We start from the raw sequence: 21,656 nt of genomic DNA on the forward strand, positions 1-21,656 counted from the left end.
TCTACAACAAGGACTGTAAACCATGAAACTCATGGAAACCCATACACGAGACGTTGAGCCCCCTGAGTCAGCGGGTCTGTCGAACAGGGTGACCTCATCAAAGGGCAAATCCCCAAGACCCTCCTGGACGTTGGCAGGGAAACAGCCATTGGGCAGCCAGGCATGGCGGTGCAGAGCAACTGACCGGGCCATAGCTCGACCCACTGAATTAGTGGTGTCCGTGGCCGACGGAATGGAAAATTGCACCATTTCTCAGCCATCACAAATCAACCGTTCCAGGTCAGTCCGGGGACACTCCGGAAGAGAGGGAAGGAGGCGCTCAACCGAGTTCCAAAGGGCAGAAGTAGACACTGCAAACACGCACAACGTGTTCAGGGATCTAAGGCCTGCCACTGGTGGACGCAAAGACATGGCGGACACACTACTCCAACCATCGAGTTTCCAAATGGGAGAGAGTAACGGAGGAGAGGCAGAAGGCAGCGAGACTGAAGCCGCCTGAATCACCAGCCCTAGGGTGGAGGGAAAAACAGACAAGGTCTTCTGGAGCAGGGCGATGTCGATGTGCAATGGCACGATCCACAAGGTCCCCCGCAGAGGGCCTCGCCCAAGTCCCCAGAAGAGCGCCGTACAATGACTCGCCAAAAGGCAACAAGGGCTTCACTTCCACGGTGCCCTGGTGGAGTGAATGCAGCCAGTGATGAGAGAGCAGAGAGACTGAGGGAGGCTGCACTTGTAAAATGTCCGTAGTCCTGCGTACCACCCTTGCCAAAGCCGCACTAGCCACGGTGGCCATTCGAGGTGGCGACAACAGTTCATCCGTAGGGGACGGCATGAGGCTAATCCTGCCAACAAAACGTGGGGGCTCTACAGCGTGAGGACATCCAAGGCCCTGCCAGTGCATGGGGTCCTGCCCAGAAGGACAGTGAAACAACCCTGGGGTTGGCGAACACACAGGGGCCTCCTCAGAGTTGGCCTCCACATCTTCCACAAACCGATGAATGGCTGGGGATGTCACCGGCGTTGAGACGGCGTTGTCTCGACATCGATGAACTTTGAAGGAGCCTTGTCTGTCCGGCGTCGGACCGGTGTCGACACGACCTCTACCAAGGTAGGAACCTGTGGAGAGGAACGGAGTTGACTCGGAGTGGAGGACTGCACCGCAGTCTCAGCTGGCGTCGGGAGCCTCACAGGGCTGTGAGGATATGACATGTCAGGCTTGGCGTGCGAGAAGGATGCCCCTCCTGGCTGTGTCTCAACGTCACCGCGACTCCATAACCGGAGTCAGGGTGCTCGACCAGTGCAGAGGACGAACCCGCCGACAAAATCCCAATCTGAGCCCCGATCCCCTCTATGGGGCCCGAAGGCGCGCCAGGGAGAGGGGGTGACCCATATGGCTAGGAAGGCCCAAGAATAGGCCTCTATCTAGGCCAGAGTCGCCCCAGCTTCAGGAAATGGTGGGTAAGTGGGGGTCGACTCCTGAGGGTCCGTGTCCAGTGTAGACCGGGAGAAGCGGGCCTCGCCGTCGCATTACGTCAGTGACCTCCGTGACTTCTTTTTCTTGTGCTTACCTGGGAAAGGAGATAGACATTGGCGGGAACGACTCCTCGACCTGAAGCAAACTGACCCCCCTGAACGAGAAGGAGACAAGCGGCGGGAGGACTTTGAAGGGGACATTGGGCGGACTGCAACTAATGCGCCATTCCCGCAGGTACTTTGGCTTCAGCCGGTGCCGCACTCCTCGGAGGCATGGTGCTCTCCCAAGCACCACATATAGATCACGTGTGGATCTGTCGCCGACATCTGCCGCTTACAGGATTCACTTGCTTCGAAGCCTGAAGGCATCACACACTGTTCCCGGACCACAAAAGGCTTTGAGAAAGCCTGAAAACAAAAAACAGGCCAGAGGTAACCGCTTCTCCGGATCCGCGTTGGGATGTGGAAAGGAAGAAAACAGACGCCAGCATGCCTTTTCTTATATAGCTCAATTGATGTCACTTCCGTGGAGGAAGTCAGGACAGAGCCAGGCGACAACGCCCCCCCGGCGTGCAGAGGTACTGCTGGGGAAAAAGTTTTCCGGATCCAGTCTGACGCCTGGGGATATGCTAAGATAAGGAATCTGCGGCTAGATGTCTATCAGATACAACACATGAACCAATAACCTACTCAGTAAAGTTTGCAAACCAATTTAGCACAATCAAAAAATATTTTATGGGGGTGTGGCTGCCCAGCGTGGTGCGATGGCTGCAAGTTCGAGTTGCTTGTCCCATCTTTCTTCTACCCGCATATCCGTCACACAAATCTGGCACCCAAGTCGGGAATGGGCTGTCGGAAGCTCCACTGACCTCAACGAGCCCAAACTCAAGCCTGTGGGAACTCCACAGCCGAAGTTAGAGTCATCAACAGTTGCAGCCTTCTCCGGAGCTGAAGCCGGGACTCAAGGTAGCTGCTGCGCCTAAAGGGACACTGACAAACGGCGACCTGCGGCCGACATGGGCCCGGGGATTGGGCCTACACTGAAACGAGTACCGTCATCGGGAGGTGAGGGTGCATACCGGCAACAGCACTGAATTCTGGCCATAACTGTGGGCAATTGGAGCCCATGAATGGCGGCAGATCGAGGGTGGAGGTGAGGCCGATCGGGCGGCCCTACCCTGTGGAATTGGGCGGCGACGAAAAGGCGCCACCAGCAGTGGGAACCCAGAGCACGCCCGAAGGCCCGAGAAGCCTGCTTTGGACCTAGCGTTACACCCCAGTCAATTGCGGCATCCTGCACCGCGCAGTGGAGGTTGGACTGTCGGCATTCCCGCAAGAAGAGGAGCGACTATCACGGGCTGAGTGGATCCGGGTATTGGCGGACCCCGAGTCTGGAAATTAATTTGGGCTTTTAAAATAGAGCATAAGTGGGGCTTCCTCCCTAATGCAGACAGTAGTGTACAGGGCCCTGGAAACACTGCAAAGAGGGGACACACATAACGTGGCGGCCTCGGGTGGCAGCTATAGTGGGCTCAAGTTCTCCCTTTCCGTCTTCCAGCCCTCGTCAGTGGCGTGTTAGAGGAGAGTCCTGCACCCTCTCCTTTTCCTCCCCCACGAGGGCCCGCAACCATCGAGGGGCCAAAAACCACACAGGAACACACTCCCCCACTTCCACGCTGGTGACGAACTGTGATCAGAGGCACCATACCCCACCTCGTAAACTTAGGCCAAGCCAGAGCAGACCACGATGTCGAGCGCGAGAGGCCCCAAAGTCACCCAACAAAACAAACTTGACCAATACACCTTCCCAAAGGCAGCACTCCCTGACCAGCAGCAATTCAGAGTTAAATTGACAGGGGGAACAGAGGAAGACCTCCCTGAACTCACACTTAAGGACGTCATGGAGGAAATCACCGGTGTCAGAACATCTCTGGAACAAGTCAAGCAACTAGAGATTCCCACAGCAAGCCTGGTGGGCGACACTGCACAGTTGAAATCCAAGAACTGCAAACATTCCGGAAATTAGCTGAAAGCAAATTGGATGACTATGAAGGGCGCACCAGACGCAACAACATACGCATTCTTGGGGTGCCGGAAAAAGCAGAGGAGCAGGAGACAGACCTCTTCGTGGAGAATCTTATAACCAACCATCTACAACCTAAAGGCCAATCTAAACTCTCCGTAATTGAGAGGGCTCACAGGGTTCCTGGGGGACGACCCAAACCCACCCCACCCACCCCTGTCCGATATTGGCCAGGCTACTCAATTGTTGCGACAGACTATATACTACAAACCTCCAGAGTGGCTCCGCCGCTTTGATGCAATAATTCTGAAATCGCCTTCTTCCCGGATTTCACGCAAGCTGTGCAGAAACAGAGGCGATCTTTCCTTGTCATCAAAAAGAGACTCTACGAAATAGGACTAAAATACGCATTGCTGTTACCGGCCCGACTGAGTAGAAGCCAACGGAAAAACCTGGTTCTTTGACTTCCCAGAGACTGCTGCCGAATGGCTGGACGAGTGGAGAGGAGCTGAGGAACACAATTCTCGTTGAGATAGTGACCAGCCCAACTCCTACAACTGTAATATGGGCCAGCTCTGGGGAGGAACGGACGCTCTCTCCTTACTGAACTCTATCTGCTTTGGAGTGTGACACAGGTATATAGCAGTTATGGCAGACACAGACTTGTTGAGCTACCTCGCTAATTATTGTGTAATGAGTATGCGGCCCGGCCCTTCTTGGGCATTAAACAGAACTGCATGCAGGAGGGAAGGGAGAGACGAGACATTGCATCTCCCCCACCTTTCTACTTTTAGTTAGTACGTTGGGCAACAGGCACTCTGCATTGTTGGAGTTAAGAGCAGTTCCGAGCCCAGACTGCAGGGGAGAAGGGAGGGGGGTAGTTGGGTTTGGGGTTAGACTGTATGTATGCTTTTGTTGAATCGACACAGTCTATTTGCTTCTTATCTGAGGATTATATGATATACACAGGTCCTGATGAGTACACAATGGGACAAGAGTATTACATTGATGAGCTGGAACGTCAATGGCCTTGGGGACAAAGTTAAACATTGTGTAGTATTGCAACATATTAGACGACACACCCCAGATGTTACCCTGCTCCAAGAAACACATTTGGTGGGTAACTCCTGTAAGGCTCTAAACAAATGGGGCTAAAAGTTGGTGGCCCATTCAGGTTTTACCACGGGCTCAAGGGGAGTCGGCATAATACTGAGAAATTCCTTTCCACTAACTGTACACTCCACCTGGTCTGATGACTGAGGTAGGTACATAGCGATCACGGGACAGTGGGAGGGGACACATTGAGGCTCATGTCTGTATATGTGCCACCCGGCCTTCAAAGCTGCACCTTCAAAGACCTGGGATCCATACTGCTATCACTCCCAGACGGTCTCCTAGTAGTGGGAGGACATCTCAATTCAGTGGTTTCAGGCACACTAGACCGGCACCCACCCCGAGAGCTGGGCCCATATTACCAATGGCTCCCTGACCTTGGGTCCTGACGGACATCTGGAGAGCTTATCACCCAGACAGTATCCAGTACACTTCACTCAGGGGCTCATCACAGCTTGCCCTGTATAGACTAACTGCTCGTCCCAGCATCCCACATGAAACATGTCCAAGAAATAAGGCACATGGTGCAGGGCATCCCCCATCATTCCCCCATAAGGGCCCAGTTAGTTGTTGGTCAGCAAAGGGTGGGTAGAGTCGCCCCAATCAATCCCTGGCACCTCCGAAACCCGGAAGTCCGAAAGTCATTGCTTACAGCGATAGAACTCTATTTCCGGGAAAATGAAGGGTCAGTTGAATCCTCCCAGACCCTGTGGGAAGCATTTAAACAGTGATAAGGGGGCACGCTCTTTCCCCGATATCCGGGGTGCGAAAAGAGAAACTAAAGGAGGTAGTTCATGCAGAAAACGAAGTCCTTCGACTGGAAGAAGAGCTGGGGGAGGAGGTAACCCGAGAGACATTACATGTCCTACAACTTAAAAGACGACTACAAAGCGATAGTGACTGATGGAACCAAAACACTGGGGAGTGAAAAACAGGGCAGAGTATGCAATCTTGGGGACAAGGCAGGGAAATTGATCGCATGGATGGACAAGAAAAAGCTTGTGAGCAGGTGGTGCCTGAGCTGATAGACTGGGTAGGTCAGTCGATCACTGACCCCCAGGACATTGTGAATGCGTGATGCTGCCCACTAAAGTGTGGCATACCGCACAAGTACACCATACACCGAAGAGGATTCCCAACCGCTACTTAAAGACATAGCACTTCCATCCTTTTCGGCGGACGACTCAAGCCTGCTGGAGTGCGATTTCTCCAATGAGGAAATAGCCCAAGCGATCAGGGGTCTCCAATGGGGCAAGGCCCTTGGCCCTAATGGCTTGCCTATTGAGTTTTATAAACTCAGACCAGACAAACTGGCCCCATATATGTGGGCCATGTTTGAGGAGAGCAAGAGGAGGGGGGGGGGGGGTTCCACTAGACCAGAGAATAGCAACACTAGTCACCATCCATAAGGAAGGCAAGCCGAAGACTGACTGTGCCTCTTATAGGCATATCTCCCTATTAAATGCGGAACCTAAAATATTAGCCAAACTCCTAGCAAACGGACTTGTCAAAGTAGTCAGCGGACTGGTGCATCCAGACCAATCTGGTTTCATGCCCCAGCGAAACACCGCGCTAAACTTGCATAGTGTACATGGGGTAATGGGGAGAATAGCCACAATCAAAGAAGCAGCAATATTAGTCTCACTAGATGCCACAATGGCATTCAACACCATCAAATGGCCGTACCTTTCGTCATCCTCACAAAAATGGGGTCCGGGCCCAGCTTCATCCAATGGTCAGACTCCTCTACTCGGAACCCCTAGCGCAAGTTGTAGTAAACATTAAAAAGTCCGAAGCCAGAGCTGTCTGCTGTACCGCCTCCTCTTCGCCCTAGCATTGGAACCGTTGGCGGCGTGGATTCACAGAGATCCAGTGATACGAGGACTGCGATGGTAGGAAACCTGGGAAGAATGCATTTCATTGTACGCGGACAACATTCTCCTGTTTTTGGCCTCCCAAAATCATCACTCGTGAGTGTGCTGGATAGTTTTAGAACCTTTGGCAGATACTCTGGTTACTCAATCAACTGGAGTAAATCAATACTACATGTCCTCAGCGGACCCCCTTCTGCCCTACCAAAGGGCTGCCCTGTGCAAATCACCACAGTGGGCTTTAAGTACTAAGGCATTTTTGTCACCTCAGACCCTAAACGCCGATTCTATCATAACCTGCTCCTAAGCTGGAAGGCACTCCCACTCAATGCTGGGCAGAGCGTAGCTTTTCAAAATGATGTCCTTGCCCTGCCTCCTGTACGTGCTGCAAAACTCCCCAGACTTGGTTCCCACAATATTTTTTTAAAGCGATCAAGATCCTGCAGAAACTTGCTGTGGAATGGGAAACCCTGCATAGCATTAGTTAAACTTAACCTAAGCTGGTATGATGGAGGTATTGGTGTCCCGGACCTTAAAAAATATTATTGGGCAGCCCACCTAGTTGCCATCAACCACAGTACTTACCGTTGCGCAGATGATCCGGGCTATGCCATGGATAGATGACTGTTGCTAGGAGGGAACTACAATAGGGCACTATGTTCCAAACCGTGGCGGCTTCACCTGACAGGGCCGACTAAACACTCATCTCAAATCTGGCATGCCGCGAATAGAAGCCAGGGGTGGGAGCAGAAACTTACACTGGCATCTCCTCTATGGGATACAGAGACACTAGGCAACTTGTGGACGTTGAAGGGGTTCAATAAATGCGACCTAATTGTTATCTCCAAATAGGGGACCTATGGGTGAAGGGTGAAATTAAAACGTTTCCCTCCCTACAACAAGACTATGACTTAGCCAACTCAGAATACTTCCGATACCTGCAGGTGCGCCATGCATTACATACAACTACAGAAGGGTTTCACCCCTGCAGAATCCTCACCCCTTGAAGATTAGCATGGTTGCTTGATGGCTATCTACCAACAAAGGCTATATCGCTGACATACAAAAAACGTATCAATAATACTGCGGACCCACTCCAAGCAAACAAGAGAAAAGTGGGAAAGAGACTATTTAGAGCTAGATGACGAAGAGTGGCGGCAGACAGTTGCCTCCCCAAGAGAAATGGCCACCTCAGCCAGGCTACGTCTCGTCCAACTCAAAATTCTGCACAGGATGTACATTACAGGGCCCCGTCTAGTGCGAATGGGAAAAGCAGAGAAGGGGGGACTGCAGGAGGCAATGCGGTCAGGAGGGAACCTTCATGCATATACTGTGGGAATGTGACCATATTCAGCAATACTGGTGTAAAATACATGTATGTAAATGTATTGGCATTTATATAGCGCACTACTTACCCGTAGGGTCCCAAGGCGCTTCGACCGCTGCGAAACCCTTCCTGGCTTCCCTGAGAGATGGTCCCTTAATGGGTATCTCCAGGGTGAGACCAGGCATCCCCGGCGGTCTGGTGGGGCCAGTAGTGAAGATGAGGCAAGCTAATGCCCAGAGTTGCCGAGTGTGATCGCTGATCAGAGTGGGCACCGAGGCGAGAGAATTATCGAGTCCGCTGACCCTGGTCCAGAAACCTGCCGCGCCGGGAATCGAACCCTGGTCCCGGGCCGTCCTCTGCTCTCGGGTCTGCCGCCTCTAACCAGTGAGCCACACTACTTCACTTGACATGATGTCCTGAGCGAAGTACTCGCACTCACTATTTATCCAGAAGCGAAAACATATCTTTTGAATGTGTGGGAGCCCACAAACCTGAACATAAAACACATACTCTGGGTACCACTGGGGACCTGATGATAGCAAAGAGAAACATCGCACAACTATGGGGCGCCACACTCTAGCCCAAAATAGAGGCCTGGAAGGCAGACATGAACTGGTGCATGTTCAGGGAAAAGACAGTATACTTGGCACGGGGATGCCTCCAAAAATGGTCCGCCATCTGGAATGATTGGAATTTCTATCGGGGGAATGTTTTTACCCCCCCCCCCGAGTGTTCCTCTACATGATGACCCCCCTCGCCATTGCTGGTGTAAACAACTCAAACTGTGGTTCAGGAACTGGTTAAACTGTGAGTGCCATGTATTTTTTAATTAGCTCCTCTGTGGTGTAATCTGTGTTGTTGATTCTTTATGTTCAATAAAAAGAATTTAAAAAAAAACTATTTTATGATTAAAATAAGACCGCTCTATTATACATGGCCAGTCAAAGAAAGTTTGTGCACTGTACTTGGAAGTGGACAGTAAAAACTCTTTCTCAGTCCAGTAGCACAGCAAGGATCCCAATCCCAGGCTGCTTCTTGCCTTCTGTTACGCTGGAGGGACTGGCTTAGCATCAGTAATCTAGTGCAGGCAGGTAGGCAGTTTCAAAACTTCAGAGTTCCTCTAGGGGTATCTCTGGCTTGCATCTCAATGGCAGACAGAGTCCTACAGTCAAAAACAGTACCAACCACCTTCTTCTCAGGTTACAGTTCAGTTCGATGTTGGCGCCAAAGTCCTCACTTTACACAAGAGGGTCTTCTTTCTGGATACCAGCTCACAGTGAGTGCTCGTTGATTTTGTCTCTCACTTCCCAGTTCATAAATGAAAGTACACTGGCAGACCAGTCAACTGGTCTGCTTCACATTAAGAGTCTTTCAGGTGCCCTACTGTGTCGCCGGGGAGTATCAGGAGATTAGCCAACCCTGGTGCTACTTAAAAAAACACAGATTGACTGTAGTGGTCCGGTTTCTGCACACAGTTCAGCATTCTCTTGCCAGCTTCCAAGTTCTGCACCAGATATATTTATGATCTGTTGTCCTCTTTACATGTTTCAACTTCCAGTTGTTTTCTGTTTCTTAGAAGTCCCACAAAGTTGGGTTGTTAAAAGGCTACAGTGTCCCCGGTCTATAGATTACAAACAGCATACCTGTGCAACATGTGATGCTTCTGTCTATGCACCATCAAATGTATCACCTAGAGAAGGCTGATAGTGAAGGGTGTGACATTTCTCTGATCCTCCATCCCAAGCCACAGCATATTTTACTAGAAGTGTGTGGCTTAAGGCAAAAACTATAAAGTAAATTGACAGTTCAATTTTCTGCAATTACTGACATTTTGAAAACTTTGGGCATCCTTACATTACGTCATTTACACGGATTCCTTCCCACGGAAAATAACACTGGTCTCAGTTAAACTGGTTTGATGACCTTCTGACCCTAGGCCTCTATGTAAAATCAGACTAATATTTCTCCACATTCAAGCATGCCAACTTTGCTTGTCCTTTAAAGTGTCCGTAGCAGTGGACCTAATCGATCCACCATACGCTTTCCTCTCTTTTTTCTGCTGTGTGAGGTGCTGTCACTCGCTCGCTCCTCCAGCTGAAGGCTGCAAGCCCCTATGGAGGTGTGCAAGGGGAATGTCGATTCTCCAATTAACATGCAGAGAGAATCTTGATTTCATTAAAGACAACGGAGGCTGACATTATGCAATAACTTTTATTGCTGCTCAAGATATGCAGCCCTTTAAAGTGTAACCATTACATCATAAATAAGACATTCTACAGGACATGGACAAGTGTCCTAGCAACCAGTAAACATCCTCTTAGAGCTGCGAAGGAAAGGACTTGAGACTCAAAATCTTCCAACGTCCACTTAAAAGGTTCATAAAGAAGTCGAATCTGAAAAGGAAAAACACAAGGAATAACACTTGTATCGGAAGGGAGAAAAATATAAGACATATTAAACAAATTTTAAGAATATAGTAAGACAACATCCACCAGGGAGTGGTGGGAGGGATAATGTCAGCCTCCGTTGTCTTTAATGAAATCAAGATTCTCTCTGCATGTTAATTGGAGAATCGACATTTCATTACAAGACCGGAGGCTACATTATGCAAGTTCAAAGCTTCTTAAAGCAACATTACTCACATGTTCGACAGGTTTAAGGTAAAACTTAACAAAAGTTGATGCATTAGACCAATCTGCTGCTTTCAGGATATCAGAAAGGGATCCCCCACCCCAGAATACCTTGCTTGCCATAGCGCCACGAGAGGAGTGTGCGCCGAACTTTGATAAATCTACTCCAGCTTCAAACATGACAGTTCTTACCCACCTGGCAATTGTCGCGGAAGAGACCGCCTTATAAGGTTTGATAAAAGAAATTAACAATTGATTTTCATTACAAGGTCTAAAAATACTCATTTTCTGATCATACGCTTTCATGCAATTAACAACACACAGTTTTGGAGAATCTAAAAAATAAGGGTAAAATATGTTTTCAGACATGGTCTTGGTTCTTTTCCAAATCTCGAATAATACTCCATCAGGAGAGTAAAATCTGTTACAAATTTCTAAAGCCTTAACATCAGATACTCTCCTGAAGGAGATTAAACAAAGTAAGGTAGCTAGTTTAATCGACAATTGTTTTCTCGTAAGGAAACAATTGTCCGGCCAAGATGAAAAAAGATTAAAAATAACATTAACATTCCACAAGGAACTATATCTGGGCCTAGGAGGACGTTTAAGTCTTATGCCTTTCATTACTCTACGAATCAAAGGATCGGTACCAATAGAAAAGTCGTTCAGTAAGGAGTGACCTGCAGAAATTGCTGACCTATAGCAGTTGACTGTTCTATAACAAAGGTTTGAGTTAAAAAGGTCCGCTAAAAAATTAGCAACATCCACTACAGGTGCTTCCACGGGATCCAAATTCCGTTCCATGCACCAACCACACCATCTTTTCCAAGCACTGGTATATTTTCTCCTCGTTCCGGGAGACCATGATTCATCCAAAAGGTTCTTAGCTTGCCCTGAAAGGCCTGAGTATCTCGTAGAACCCCTGAAATCTTCCAAACAAGAAGGTTCATGTTTCCTTCTAAGAGAAGAGGATGAAAATCTCCTTCTAGACCCAGAAGGAGATCCAAGTTCCCTGGGATAAAACGGGGAATTTCCATGGTCAACTCCATCACACTCGGAAACCAGACCTGGGAGTTCCAAAAGGGAGTAACTAGGACGATTCGGGACTGTTCTGAACGAACCTTCAGTAAGACTCTCTGGATTAGGGAGAAAGGGGGGAAGGCATAACAATTGAGATTGCTCCACGGTTGGAGAAGAGCGTCCACTGCCAAGGCAAATGGGTCTGGTCTCCAGCTGAAGTAGCGATCTATTTGGAAGGAGAGTCTGCTGGCAAATAGGTCTACTTCGAAAGGACCCCAAAGGTCTTGAATTTTCTTGAAAATAAGGGGATTCAACTTCCAATCGCTTGCGTCTCTGAGGAATCTCGAGTTCCAATCCGCCCTGGTATTCAGGTGGCCCGGAAGGAATTCCGCTCTCAGCGCAATCTTCTGGTCCCAGCAGAAGTACCAAATTTTCTTGGCCAGATCTGCTAGAAGAACAGACTTCGCTCCCCCTAAACGATTGATGTAGGAGACGGCTGTGAAGTTGTCTAATTTGATTAGGACTACGCTGTTCATTAAAATTGATTTGAAACTCATAAGAGCATTCAAACACGCCATCATCTCTAAACAGTTTATGTGTAGAAATAGTTCCTCCTGGGACCATTTCCCACCAGTTTCCAAATTTCCCAACCTGGCACCCCAGCCGGAGTTGCTCGCATCGGATTCCAAGATATGGTCCGGTGTATTCCCGAATATGGCTTTCCCGTTCCAACTGTCTAGGTTGTTCCGCCACCAAAGGAGGTCGGACCGAGCTTCTGGAGATAAGGGAATGTGGTCTGAATACCATAGGCCTTTCCTCAGGCCCGTGGATTTCAACCTCTGAAGGGCTCTGTAGTGAAGCGGTCCTGGAGAGATCGCTTGGATAGATGATGATAAGAGGCCCACTATTCTTGCTAGTTCCCTCAAGCTGACCAAATCTTTTGATAAAACATAAGAGACTTCTTTCTTTATTTTGGTCAGTTTCTTCGAGGGAAGTTGGAGTTGGGCTAAGGACGTGTTCACCTGAAAACCTAGAAATTCTAGATCTTGAGAAGGAGTCATGACGGATTTTTCTACATTGATAATGAAGCCTAAAGACTCCAGGAGGTCTACCGTCCACCTCATGTGGAGAAGAAGTTCTTCTTGACTCTGGGACATCAATAGAATATCGTCTAGATATATAATCAAACGAACTCCTCTTCTCCTTAGAGATGCAACGACCGGTCTTAGAATCTTGGTGAAACACCAAGGGGCCGAAGAAAGGCCGAAAGGAAGGCATCGAAACTGGTAGGTTACGCCTTTCCATAAAAACCTCAGATATTTTTGGGAGTCGATATCCATAGGGACAGTGAAATAGGCGTCTTTCAGGTCTAGCTTGATGAGCCAATCTCTCTTCTGAAGAATATCTCTCAAAAGGTGGATACCTTCCATCTTGAAATGTCTGTATACGAGAAAGGAATTCAAGTGTCTGAGATTTATTACGGGGCGCCAACCTTTGTCTTTTTTCTTCACAAGGAAAATTGTGCTTACAAAGCCGGGGCCCGGGTTGGATACAATGAAAATTGCCCCTTTTTCCAACATCATGCGAATCTCCTCGTCTACTAAGGGTGACTGATCTCGGTTTAGAACTAGTTCCCTGGGGGGTGAGGTCTGGAGAGGGAAGGAGACGAAGTCTATCTTGAAACCTTTGACTGTTTCTAGAACCCATGCATCGTTTGTTATTGATAGCCAATTCTGGCAGAAAGTAGCAAGTCTGCCCCCTACCTTTGGAAGGGAAGAACCAGAAGGAGGGGTTCTTACCTTGATTTCCTTGTCCTTGGAACTTGGCCCGGTTGTTTCCGCCTCCACGATTGCGGTAGTTGCGTCCTCTCTGAGGGAAGAAGGAGTTGTTTCCTCTAAAGTATCTTCCACGCTGGTTCTGGTTGTAGAAGGACCTGTTAAAACCTCGGCTGACAGCTGGCCCTCCTCTGTCAGCCCTTCCAAAAATTTGCCTGCCCCCAAACATCCTTCTCATGTTACTCTGAGCTCTGCTAAAAGCAGAGAAAGTAGATACATATTTACCAAGAACTTTGATAAATGAGTCCCCGAAGAGGAGACCATTAGGGTCACCCTCTACGTCCTTATCGGCTAGGTCCCCCAACTTGGGATTCATCCTAATGAGGATTCCTCTACGTCTCTCGGACGTGAGGCTAGCGTTGGCGTTTCCTAGGAGGCATAAGGCACGTTGGCTCCAACCCCTCAAGAGTTCGGTGTCAACCGGAGTGCCATTAATAGAGGATTCCTCTGCAAGGTCTAGGATTCTCGCCAGAGGGCCTAAGGTGTCTAGCAATTTATCCTGACACTGTTTTAGACAACGTTCGACACCCTTGCGAGGGTCTCTACCGGTCTTAAACAGGAAGGTAAGTAACTCAGGATCTAGGATAGGTGTCAAACCCGCTTTGTTGTCGAGGAATGGTCTAGGACATTCCGACTTCATTAGGTTTCGAGAGTCCCTTTCAAGGGGTTTCCTGATCCAAAGCTTAATAAATTTAGCTACGTGGTCAAGGGGCCACCAGTCGGAACCCCTAGGATGAGTAATATTCGAAGGGTTGAACATCTCCGCCCCAGAGGGGTCTTTAATAGAGTATGAGGTGGAGGGTTGAGACAAATCCTCATCCAATAGATCGTCAAGTTTTTCTGACGGATCAAAGACGTATTCGTCAGCATCAAAAACGTCGTCAGGGGACATATATTCATCATCGTCATCATCACAAAGGATGACATCTTTTGTGCCGCGAGGGACACCTTGTCTAATTGTGCCGCGAAGGACACCTGTATTTTTTGCGCCATTGAGGACGCTAGATCTGTTTGTGCCGCTTGGGACACCTTGCTCATTGGTATCACGTGGGTTACCATTAGTCTCGAGATGTTTGGATTTCCTTATAGCCTTTGCGCCCCTGGCGGGGAGAGGGTCTTCCTCATCTGAGGAGATAGAGTCCTCAAGAGGAGTATCCCTCTTTCTTTTAGATAATGCTGCCTCAACTGCCTCCTTTAGGGAGGATTTCAGCTGGGTCTTAAAAAGACTCATAAGGGAATTTTCAGTGAGAGGGGCCTCACAGGCATCGTTGGACCTCTCAGTCATCTCACAGCGTTTTTTTTTTTTTTTTTAAAAGGATAATAACATGTACCTCAAGGGGCTCTCTATTTGGTGATTAAATCCCAGAGTCCGCGTAGGCAGTAGGAGGCGACCGTTATGTGATCGCAAGGTCGCTTTGCGTAGTGCGTTGGCATGGAAACGCACAGCGCGAGGAGCGGAGAAAGCCTAGAAACGAGCTTTCGCTTCGGCCCAAATTTCCGCATTGTTTGGCATTGAGCCGCTCATTTTGGTGAGCGGGTCACCGAAGGGGAGCGCAAAACGGAAGCGGAAGAGGTTCCGATCTTCATTGAGCACCGGAGAATCTCCTCGGAACTCTGTCAGGTAAGCGCTTACTCTGAATGCGCTGTCAACGTCTCCCCCCCCCCCCCCGGAACCCGCGAGGCGGGGGGCGCTCTCCGAGAAGGAGAGACTGGTGACAGAAAGCCGGCGAGGGCAATTAAAAAGAAACGTGAAACGATACAAAAGCGACCCGACCATAAATTGGAAGGGTAGGCGACATAAACATTGAAAATCGGCTAAAAGTAGAAAATAAAGACTGTTACCTACCTAAAACAGGTCAGTCTGTAAGGCAAATTGGTTAGAATAAAACACATTGGCTAAGTTAATCAAAATAATATGAAATAGCGTATAAAATACCCCTAGAGGGGGAGAAAGGAAGAAGCAGTACTTATCTTTGCGTGAGCAGCGAATAAAAGAGGATGTTTACTGGTTGCTAGGACACTTGTCCATGTCCTGTAGAATGTCTTATTTATGATGTAATGGTTACACTTTAAAGGGCTGCATATCTTGAGCAGCAATAAAAGTTATTGCATAATGTAGCCTCCGGTCTTGTAATGAAATCATGCCCAGCACGTCTTCAGCTTCCTCTTACAAAGAGCAGGCAGACTGACTATTGCTGAGAATCTAAATACAATGCATTTATATGGAGTTATGAGCACCAACATAATGAGTACTTCACTCAGAAGCAGTCAGTGGGTTATCAGTGCAGAGTAAAAATGCCAGCAATATCTAACAGAGGAAAAGGTGGTGAAACCACACGAAAACGCAGATTTGCTACACTAACAATGATGGACAGCCCTGTGAGCCAATGCCTAAAGCCACAGTAACCAATGGCTGAAAGGAGCCATGTAGAAGTCCATTTCTGTAAATCTGTATAGGTAAATGTATGTGTGTGTGTTGTGTGCTGCGTGTTGGCGGTGCATGAGTAGTGAGATTAAAACAGCTCTTGGCACACAGCTAAAGCTGCTTGTAGGCTAGATCTAATCAAGGAAAGTGGTGCAGTCCATTTGAGCTAGGGTACAATGAGACAAGTTATACAGGAAATGGGGAGACAGGAAAGGAAGTAGGTGCTAATATGGGATGTGTACCCGTGATCAAACTATTTGATGTTTGACAGATGAAAACCTACATTCCTAACTGTAGGTCTGCAGACTCCCGGGTCCACGATCCCTACTCAGGAGGTTTGTGACTGTTTAAAAATGTAACCTTTAGCAGATCATAAAGTATATACATGCAAGTCAAAAACACATTTTTAAAACGCTCGGTAAATGAAAAGAAATTAGAAATTGAAGGCTAAAAATTGAGTTGGTATCCTTATCTCGATTTGCTGGAACAGCACAAGTACAGAAAATAAAATAAAGTAAGGACCACTGATGGCATACATTGAAGTACTGTTTTGCACTGACGAAAATAGAGCATGCAATAGGAGCAAAAACAAAATGATATGCTGGAGTCCATCATATCACGTTGTCGGAAAGAAACAAAACTTAATACTGAAAATCTCCAACATTCCCATTAAAATGTCAATTTTTGCATATTTTCTGTCTCTGAATTAAATGAATATTTCATAATTTATGCATTTATGTATACTTGTTGCTGTATTTGTGTGCATTGTTTTGAGGGTTAAATCATAGAAATTGCATGGCCGGAGGACTCGGCTTCCAGTAGTGATTAAGTAGGGATTCAAAGAAGTCAAAACATTAGGAATTTCTGTTTCAGAAGGTTGGCTTTTTTAACAAACAATTCTAGCTAGAACTCCCTGGTAAGCAGTATCTGTGAACGACGTTCTACCTCTAACACATGCAATAAAAATGTTGTCAGGCCGTGCATTACAGACTGGAATATAAGCTCATTCAGCTATACTCTCCCTCTTACAGCCATAACCATATGCCCAAGCCAAGCCGATCAGTAGATTTTTCACACAATAAAGGAGTGATCACATATTATGTGTGGAGCATTCCGTGATTAGAATATTCAACCACACTCACCTATTAAGGGCAAAGGTGTAATGAAATGTCACACTGTGCTGTTGGGCCATGTCACATGTGGGTAGGGCCTCCAGTGTCTCCACCAGGGATATAATGGCATTGTAGTCCTGAGGAGAAACAGTATAGAAACACATCAAAGAATGCATAACACAGCAAAGAATGCAGGACATTCCATTATTCACACTACTGAAAGTGCAAACTAGATTCATGCAATGCGGAGCACTTAACAACTACAGATTCCTATTACTCAACATGGAAAAAGGTGAGACAGACATTGGGGTTTCACGGTTTTCCGTTGGTATGTCATTCTGTCTACCCCAACATACTGATTTAGATGGGTTCTCTCTGCAGTGTGTGTTTATATATCAATGGCCCATGCTGAATTTCGTGTGAATGCCAATACCTAAAAAGACAGGCTGGCCCAGTATAACTCCACCTAATGCGATCATAATGTGTTTCTTTGGATTTGCCTTTCATGCTTAACTTTACTGATAATTGAATTTACCTTTCATGCTTTTTGGCCTTTAAAATGTTTGCATGTATAATGCGGGTACATCCCAAGGAGGCACTCCGGGGTGGTTCATAAACAATGATTCCACTGTTTCAATGTTAATTGTTTATTTCCATTTAAATGAAATTCTCTCTAAAACATCCAACACCCACATTGAATATAAAGGAACATTACCCTGCAAGAATTGCAACAACTGCAATTGTATCATCAAAGGAAATAGCTTACCACATCCTATGAAAGGCCACCCTATTAAATTACAAGTCAATGCAACCTGTGACTCAATGAACTTAATCTATGCCATAATATGCCCGTGTGGCCAACTATACGTAGGCAAAACTGAAAGAAAAGTGAAAATACGTATGAATGAACACAAATCTAACATCCGCACAAAAAATGAAAAGTCCAATGTAGCTGTACATTTCAACGAACTCCGCCACACCATTGCTCAATTACAGTTCATTGTGTTAGAAACCATTTCCAAAAAAGAGGGAATAGACATTCGTAAATTCCTCCTCAAAAGAGAACTTGAATGGATTTATCGACTTCAGACTCTCAAACCTAACGGACTCAATGATCGATTCGAATATAGTTGTTACCTGTAAATGTATAATATTGTCTTTACCTTGATTGATATCTCGCATTTGTTCCTGTCCCTCTACCCTTTCCTATACCTATTATCTTCACTTTCCCCTTTCCAAGATGGCCGCCACCGTTACTCACTAACCCCTCCTCTATGTTTACCGCCGCCTTCTACCTAAATACAAACCCCGCTTCAGTCCATTCACCACGTATCACTCGAATAAAGCACACCCGAAACGCATGCCGTCCTCAGCATGAATTAAGTACTAATCGCTCTTTACCTAAGAAATACCAATTTAGTCGGCGTCGATTTCTATAAAAACACTCTGCATGCTATCGCAGCCGCACGTCTTGGTCTAACCTCCGTTTAAAATCAGTTACGACTTTCGAATCACCACTTTTGAATCACCTCCCGTGTAGAACCCTGCCACCACATTTAAGCACTTAATCAATTCATACTTCTTATATTCACCATCCCTTTATCGTAGCCACAATCATCCTTTTGCACTCCTTGGCTTTGCATGTAAATCACACCCACCTTCCCTTGATACGAACACACCCCCGGTTCACTTTATCGCTCACATTACTCCTAAACCTCTGCTCGTTTTTCCTATACAACTCTTCAAACATTCTTTTTCTTCTTCTTTCAGCGCTCCTTGAAAAAGGGCGTCTAGCCCGAAATGCATCGGAGCTACTTGCAAAAACCATTGACTCATTTGGATTGTACATGAAACCTTATTGATATGAATACAATATCATGAAAAGACAAAAAAACAATTTAAATGGAAATAAACAATTACTGTTGAAATAGTGGAATCATTGTTTATGAACCACCCTGGAGTGCCTCCTTAGGATGTACCCGCATTATACATGCGAACACCACTCTATTTGATAACGATAAGCGTTAGGACGGAAACGCATCCAAGAAGTGCACCCTACCTCATTAGCCTACTTTGAACTTTCTTTCATCCATTGCTGTGCACCCTCCACTTTCTTTTTTTGTCAGTCTCTTTAAAATGTTTGCGCATACTAATTTCTAATTAAATGCTAATCAGGTGAAATCACAGGATGTGACTCAATTTGATTCAGATATAATGTACGTCTATGGAAATTAACATCTGAAACTATTTCCATAAACATCGAGGCTGAGGAAGGAAAAACGGAAAGGAATTGTTTCATGATTTCCATACAGGGAATTTGTTGCAGCAGTCCTACGGGTGTCCCTTCACTCTCCCAGGAAGAATATTATAAGGCCCTGGGTTCAAAGCACCATAGCAATCTTCAGGGTGTCCAAGTAATATTCTGCACAGTATGGATTTCAAAGATCTATGAAAACCTGCAGTGGAATGGCCTGCAAAACTCTTTCAATGAAATTCCCAACTGAAAAACAATGCTAAAAGAACCTTCCTAATATTTCATTGTGCAGATATGAGATTTTTTCTGCCTGAATTAGGATGATTAAATGTTTTTATCAGCAAAATAGTATCAAAGGGATATCTATATTCCTGATGTTGTAACAAATGGTTTAGGAATCGCTGCTTACAAAGATATATGCTTCTCTGAAGCCAATGGCGTGAAACCACGGAGAGGAACTGTAAAGCTAGCTGGCATTGCAAAATGGCTGTAGACTCGAGGGTAAAAGGGCTCCGTTCATCTAGGTTTCTAAAATCGCTGCATAGGTGACAGCAGAAGCTACCTGCACATCGCGGTAAGCCAGAAGGAAGTTCATGAGGATGTCCAGACTAAGGCACTGAACGCTGTCCAGCCGCCGCTGTATACGGCTCAGTTCCTGGCTCAGCTGCTCCCCGCTGTACATTTCCCGGGCTTTACGGATATCCCGCCTGATCGTCTCCCGAAAGTACTCACTGCAAGAGAAACAAGTGATTAAGCATAGCCTCAGAACCCACCCACCTAAACACACACAGAACACAAAAAACAACCCTGGAAACAGTGTGCAGATAACACCGAAATGGCAGCCCCGCCGTGCTGTGATAGCTGGCAGAGGAAGGAGGGTGAGAACGCCAATCCAAAGAATTGAATAAGTTGTGATACATACGGGTGGAAATGTTGACGAGCCCATGATGCAAATATTGGCAGACTACAATTACATGGTGGGAGCTGGTAGTCAATTTACTGTTCGTCCTATTGCCTGTGCCCCTTAACTATACATTAAGTTCAAGCATGGCCAGTCTCATATGAGAGGGCAGTAGTCACGGTCTTAAACAGACATGAATTTTGCTCCCACACCTTTTGACAACAGAGCCCATTATTTTTTTTTCTAAGTCAGCGAAAAAAATATATATTCAGAGAGCTTGCCTGATTATCATACTCACCGGGTGAAAACGCACAGAGCAGTCCAGAAAATGTACAAGAGCAGGGAAGCCGGAATTCCCTACTAATTGACAGCCAGATTTGTATCGTTGAAGATACCCATCAGCGAGCAACCAATTAGTGGCTTAAGTATGTAGGGTATGTGTATTATTTTTAAGCCTTTGCTGCTCGTGTACTTTTTCCATCTCAGAAAGGCCACTATATCTCCTGTTTTCTAGAGTCACAATGTGTGAGGAGGTCCAAATGTGACAAATGTACTGACTAATAACCCTGGCAAAGGATCTGCAATTCTAATTCGTATACCCTCTACACAGAAGGTGTTCTCCTAGGGAGGAACAGTTACAATCAACTGATGCTTGCAGGTTTAGAGCCTGAAGCACACTAGCAAATGTCCTAAAACGTGTGTAATACATGCCGAATAACCTATTGATATGAACAAAAGGGAGAGATATGCCTTTTCCTCAAGTTTTTATGGAAGCATATATGATTTCTGCTAGATGGCCAAACACTTTTTTAAGTTTGTACCGGTACTTTTATTTATACCTTTCACTTATATTCTTTATATTTTTGGTTGATTAATCACAGTGTGTAAAAAATGTATTGTGATGTATTGTATATATTATGATTTATCATTTGTGAAATGTTTTGTAAAATGTTTGTGCATATCATATGGATATGAGTGGGCAATGCTCTTTTTCACGCTGTGATTAATCAACCAAAAATATAAAGAATATAAGTGAAAGGTATAAATAAAAATACTGGTACAAACTTAAACATTTCAAATGAACGGTGATTTCTTTATTTATTTTAGTTTATTGTTTTTACTATCAATTATCACATATTAGGTGAGAAGTCTCTCACCTGTTTATGTTTTAAGTATAATTGATGTATGGTATGCTGTTATTTGACGTGCACTATATGTTATGCCTTTTATAATTTTATAAGCAATATGATATTAGGTTGCAGCAGGTATAATTACCAGTTCTTTTATAACGTTAATTTTTCAAGGTTTAATGCTGGATTATAATTTCCTTTATGATTCAATGCTCTTTCTATTTCCTTTTATGATTAAATACCATTTATATGAATGCTATTTGCACTTCGTGTAATTAAGTACCTGTTCTTTAGTTATGCTAAATTTTTATGATAAATTCTTCGTTTTAATTTTCATTTTTATGATGCATAACACAGTTCTGTTATTGAAGTTACTTAATTAATTCATTCATATTTCTGTATTTTTATGAGTGGACGTTCTTGGTCTACATTTACCGGTTTCAAATGTTTAATGCGGACGTCAACCTTGAAGGTTCAGTATTGCTTACTTATTTTTCACGAGCTCTATAATTGTTATTATTTTTCCTTTTGCTCAAAAGTTT

General features: G+C 45.9%; 1 protein-coding gene across 6 annotated transcripts in view; it reads right to left on the minus strand.

The window, feature by feature from the left end:
- Positions 1-21,656, minus strand: part of LOC147732719 (mitogen-activated protein kinase kinase kinase 5-like) — a 1,007,398-nt gene that overhangs the window by 866,007 nt on the left and 119,735 nt on the right. For all 6 annotated transcript variants that reach the window (XM_086957271.1, XM_086957270.1, XM_086957268.1 and 3 more), the window contains 2 exons: positions 19,646-19,814; positions 16,860-16,966 (listed from right to left, as the gene is read on the minus strand). In XM_086957271.1, the coding sequence (XP_086813397.1) occupies positions 16,860-16,966; positions 19,646-19,814 (276 nt within the window). The remainder of the gene's footprint in view (positions 1-16,859; positions 16,967-19,645; positions 19,815-21,656) is intronic.

This window comes from Lissotriton vulgaris, chromosome 2_1 (assembly GCF_964263255.1).
Source record: "Lissotriton vulgaris chromosome 2_1, aLisVul1.2, whole genome shotgun sequence".
NCBI classification, from domain to species: domain Eukaryota; kingdom Metazoa; phylum Chordata; class Amphibia; order Caudata; family Salamandridae; genus Lissotriton; species Lissotriton vulgaris.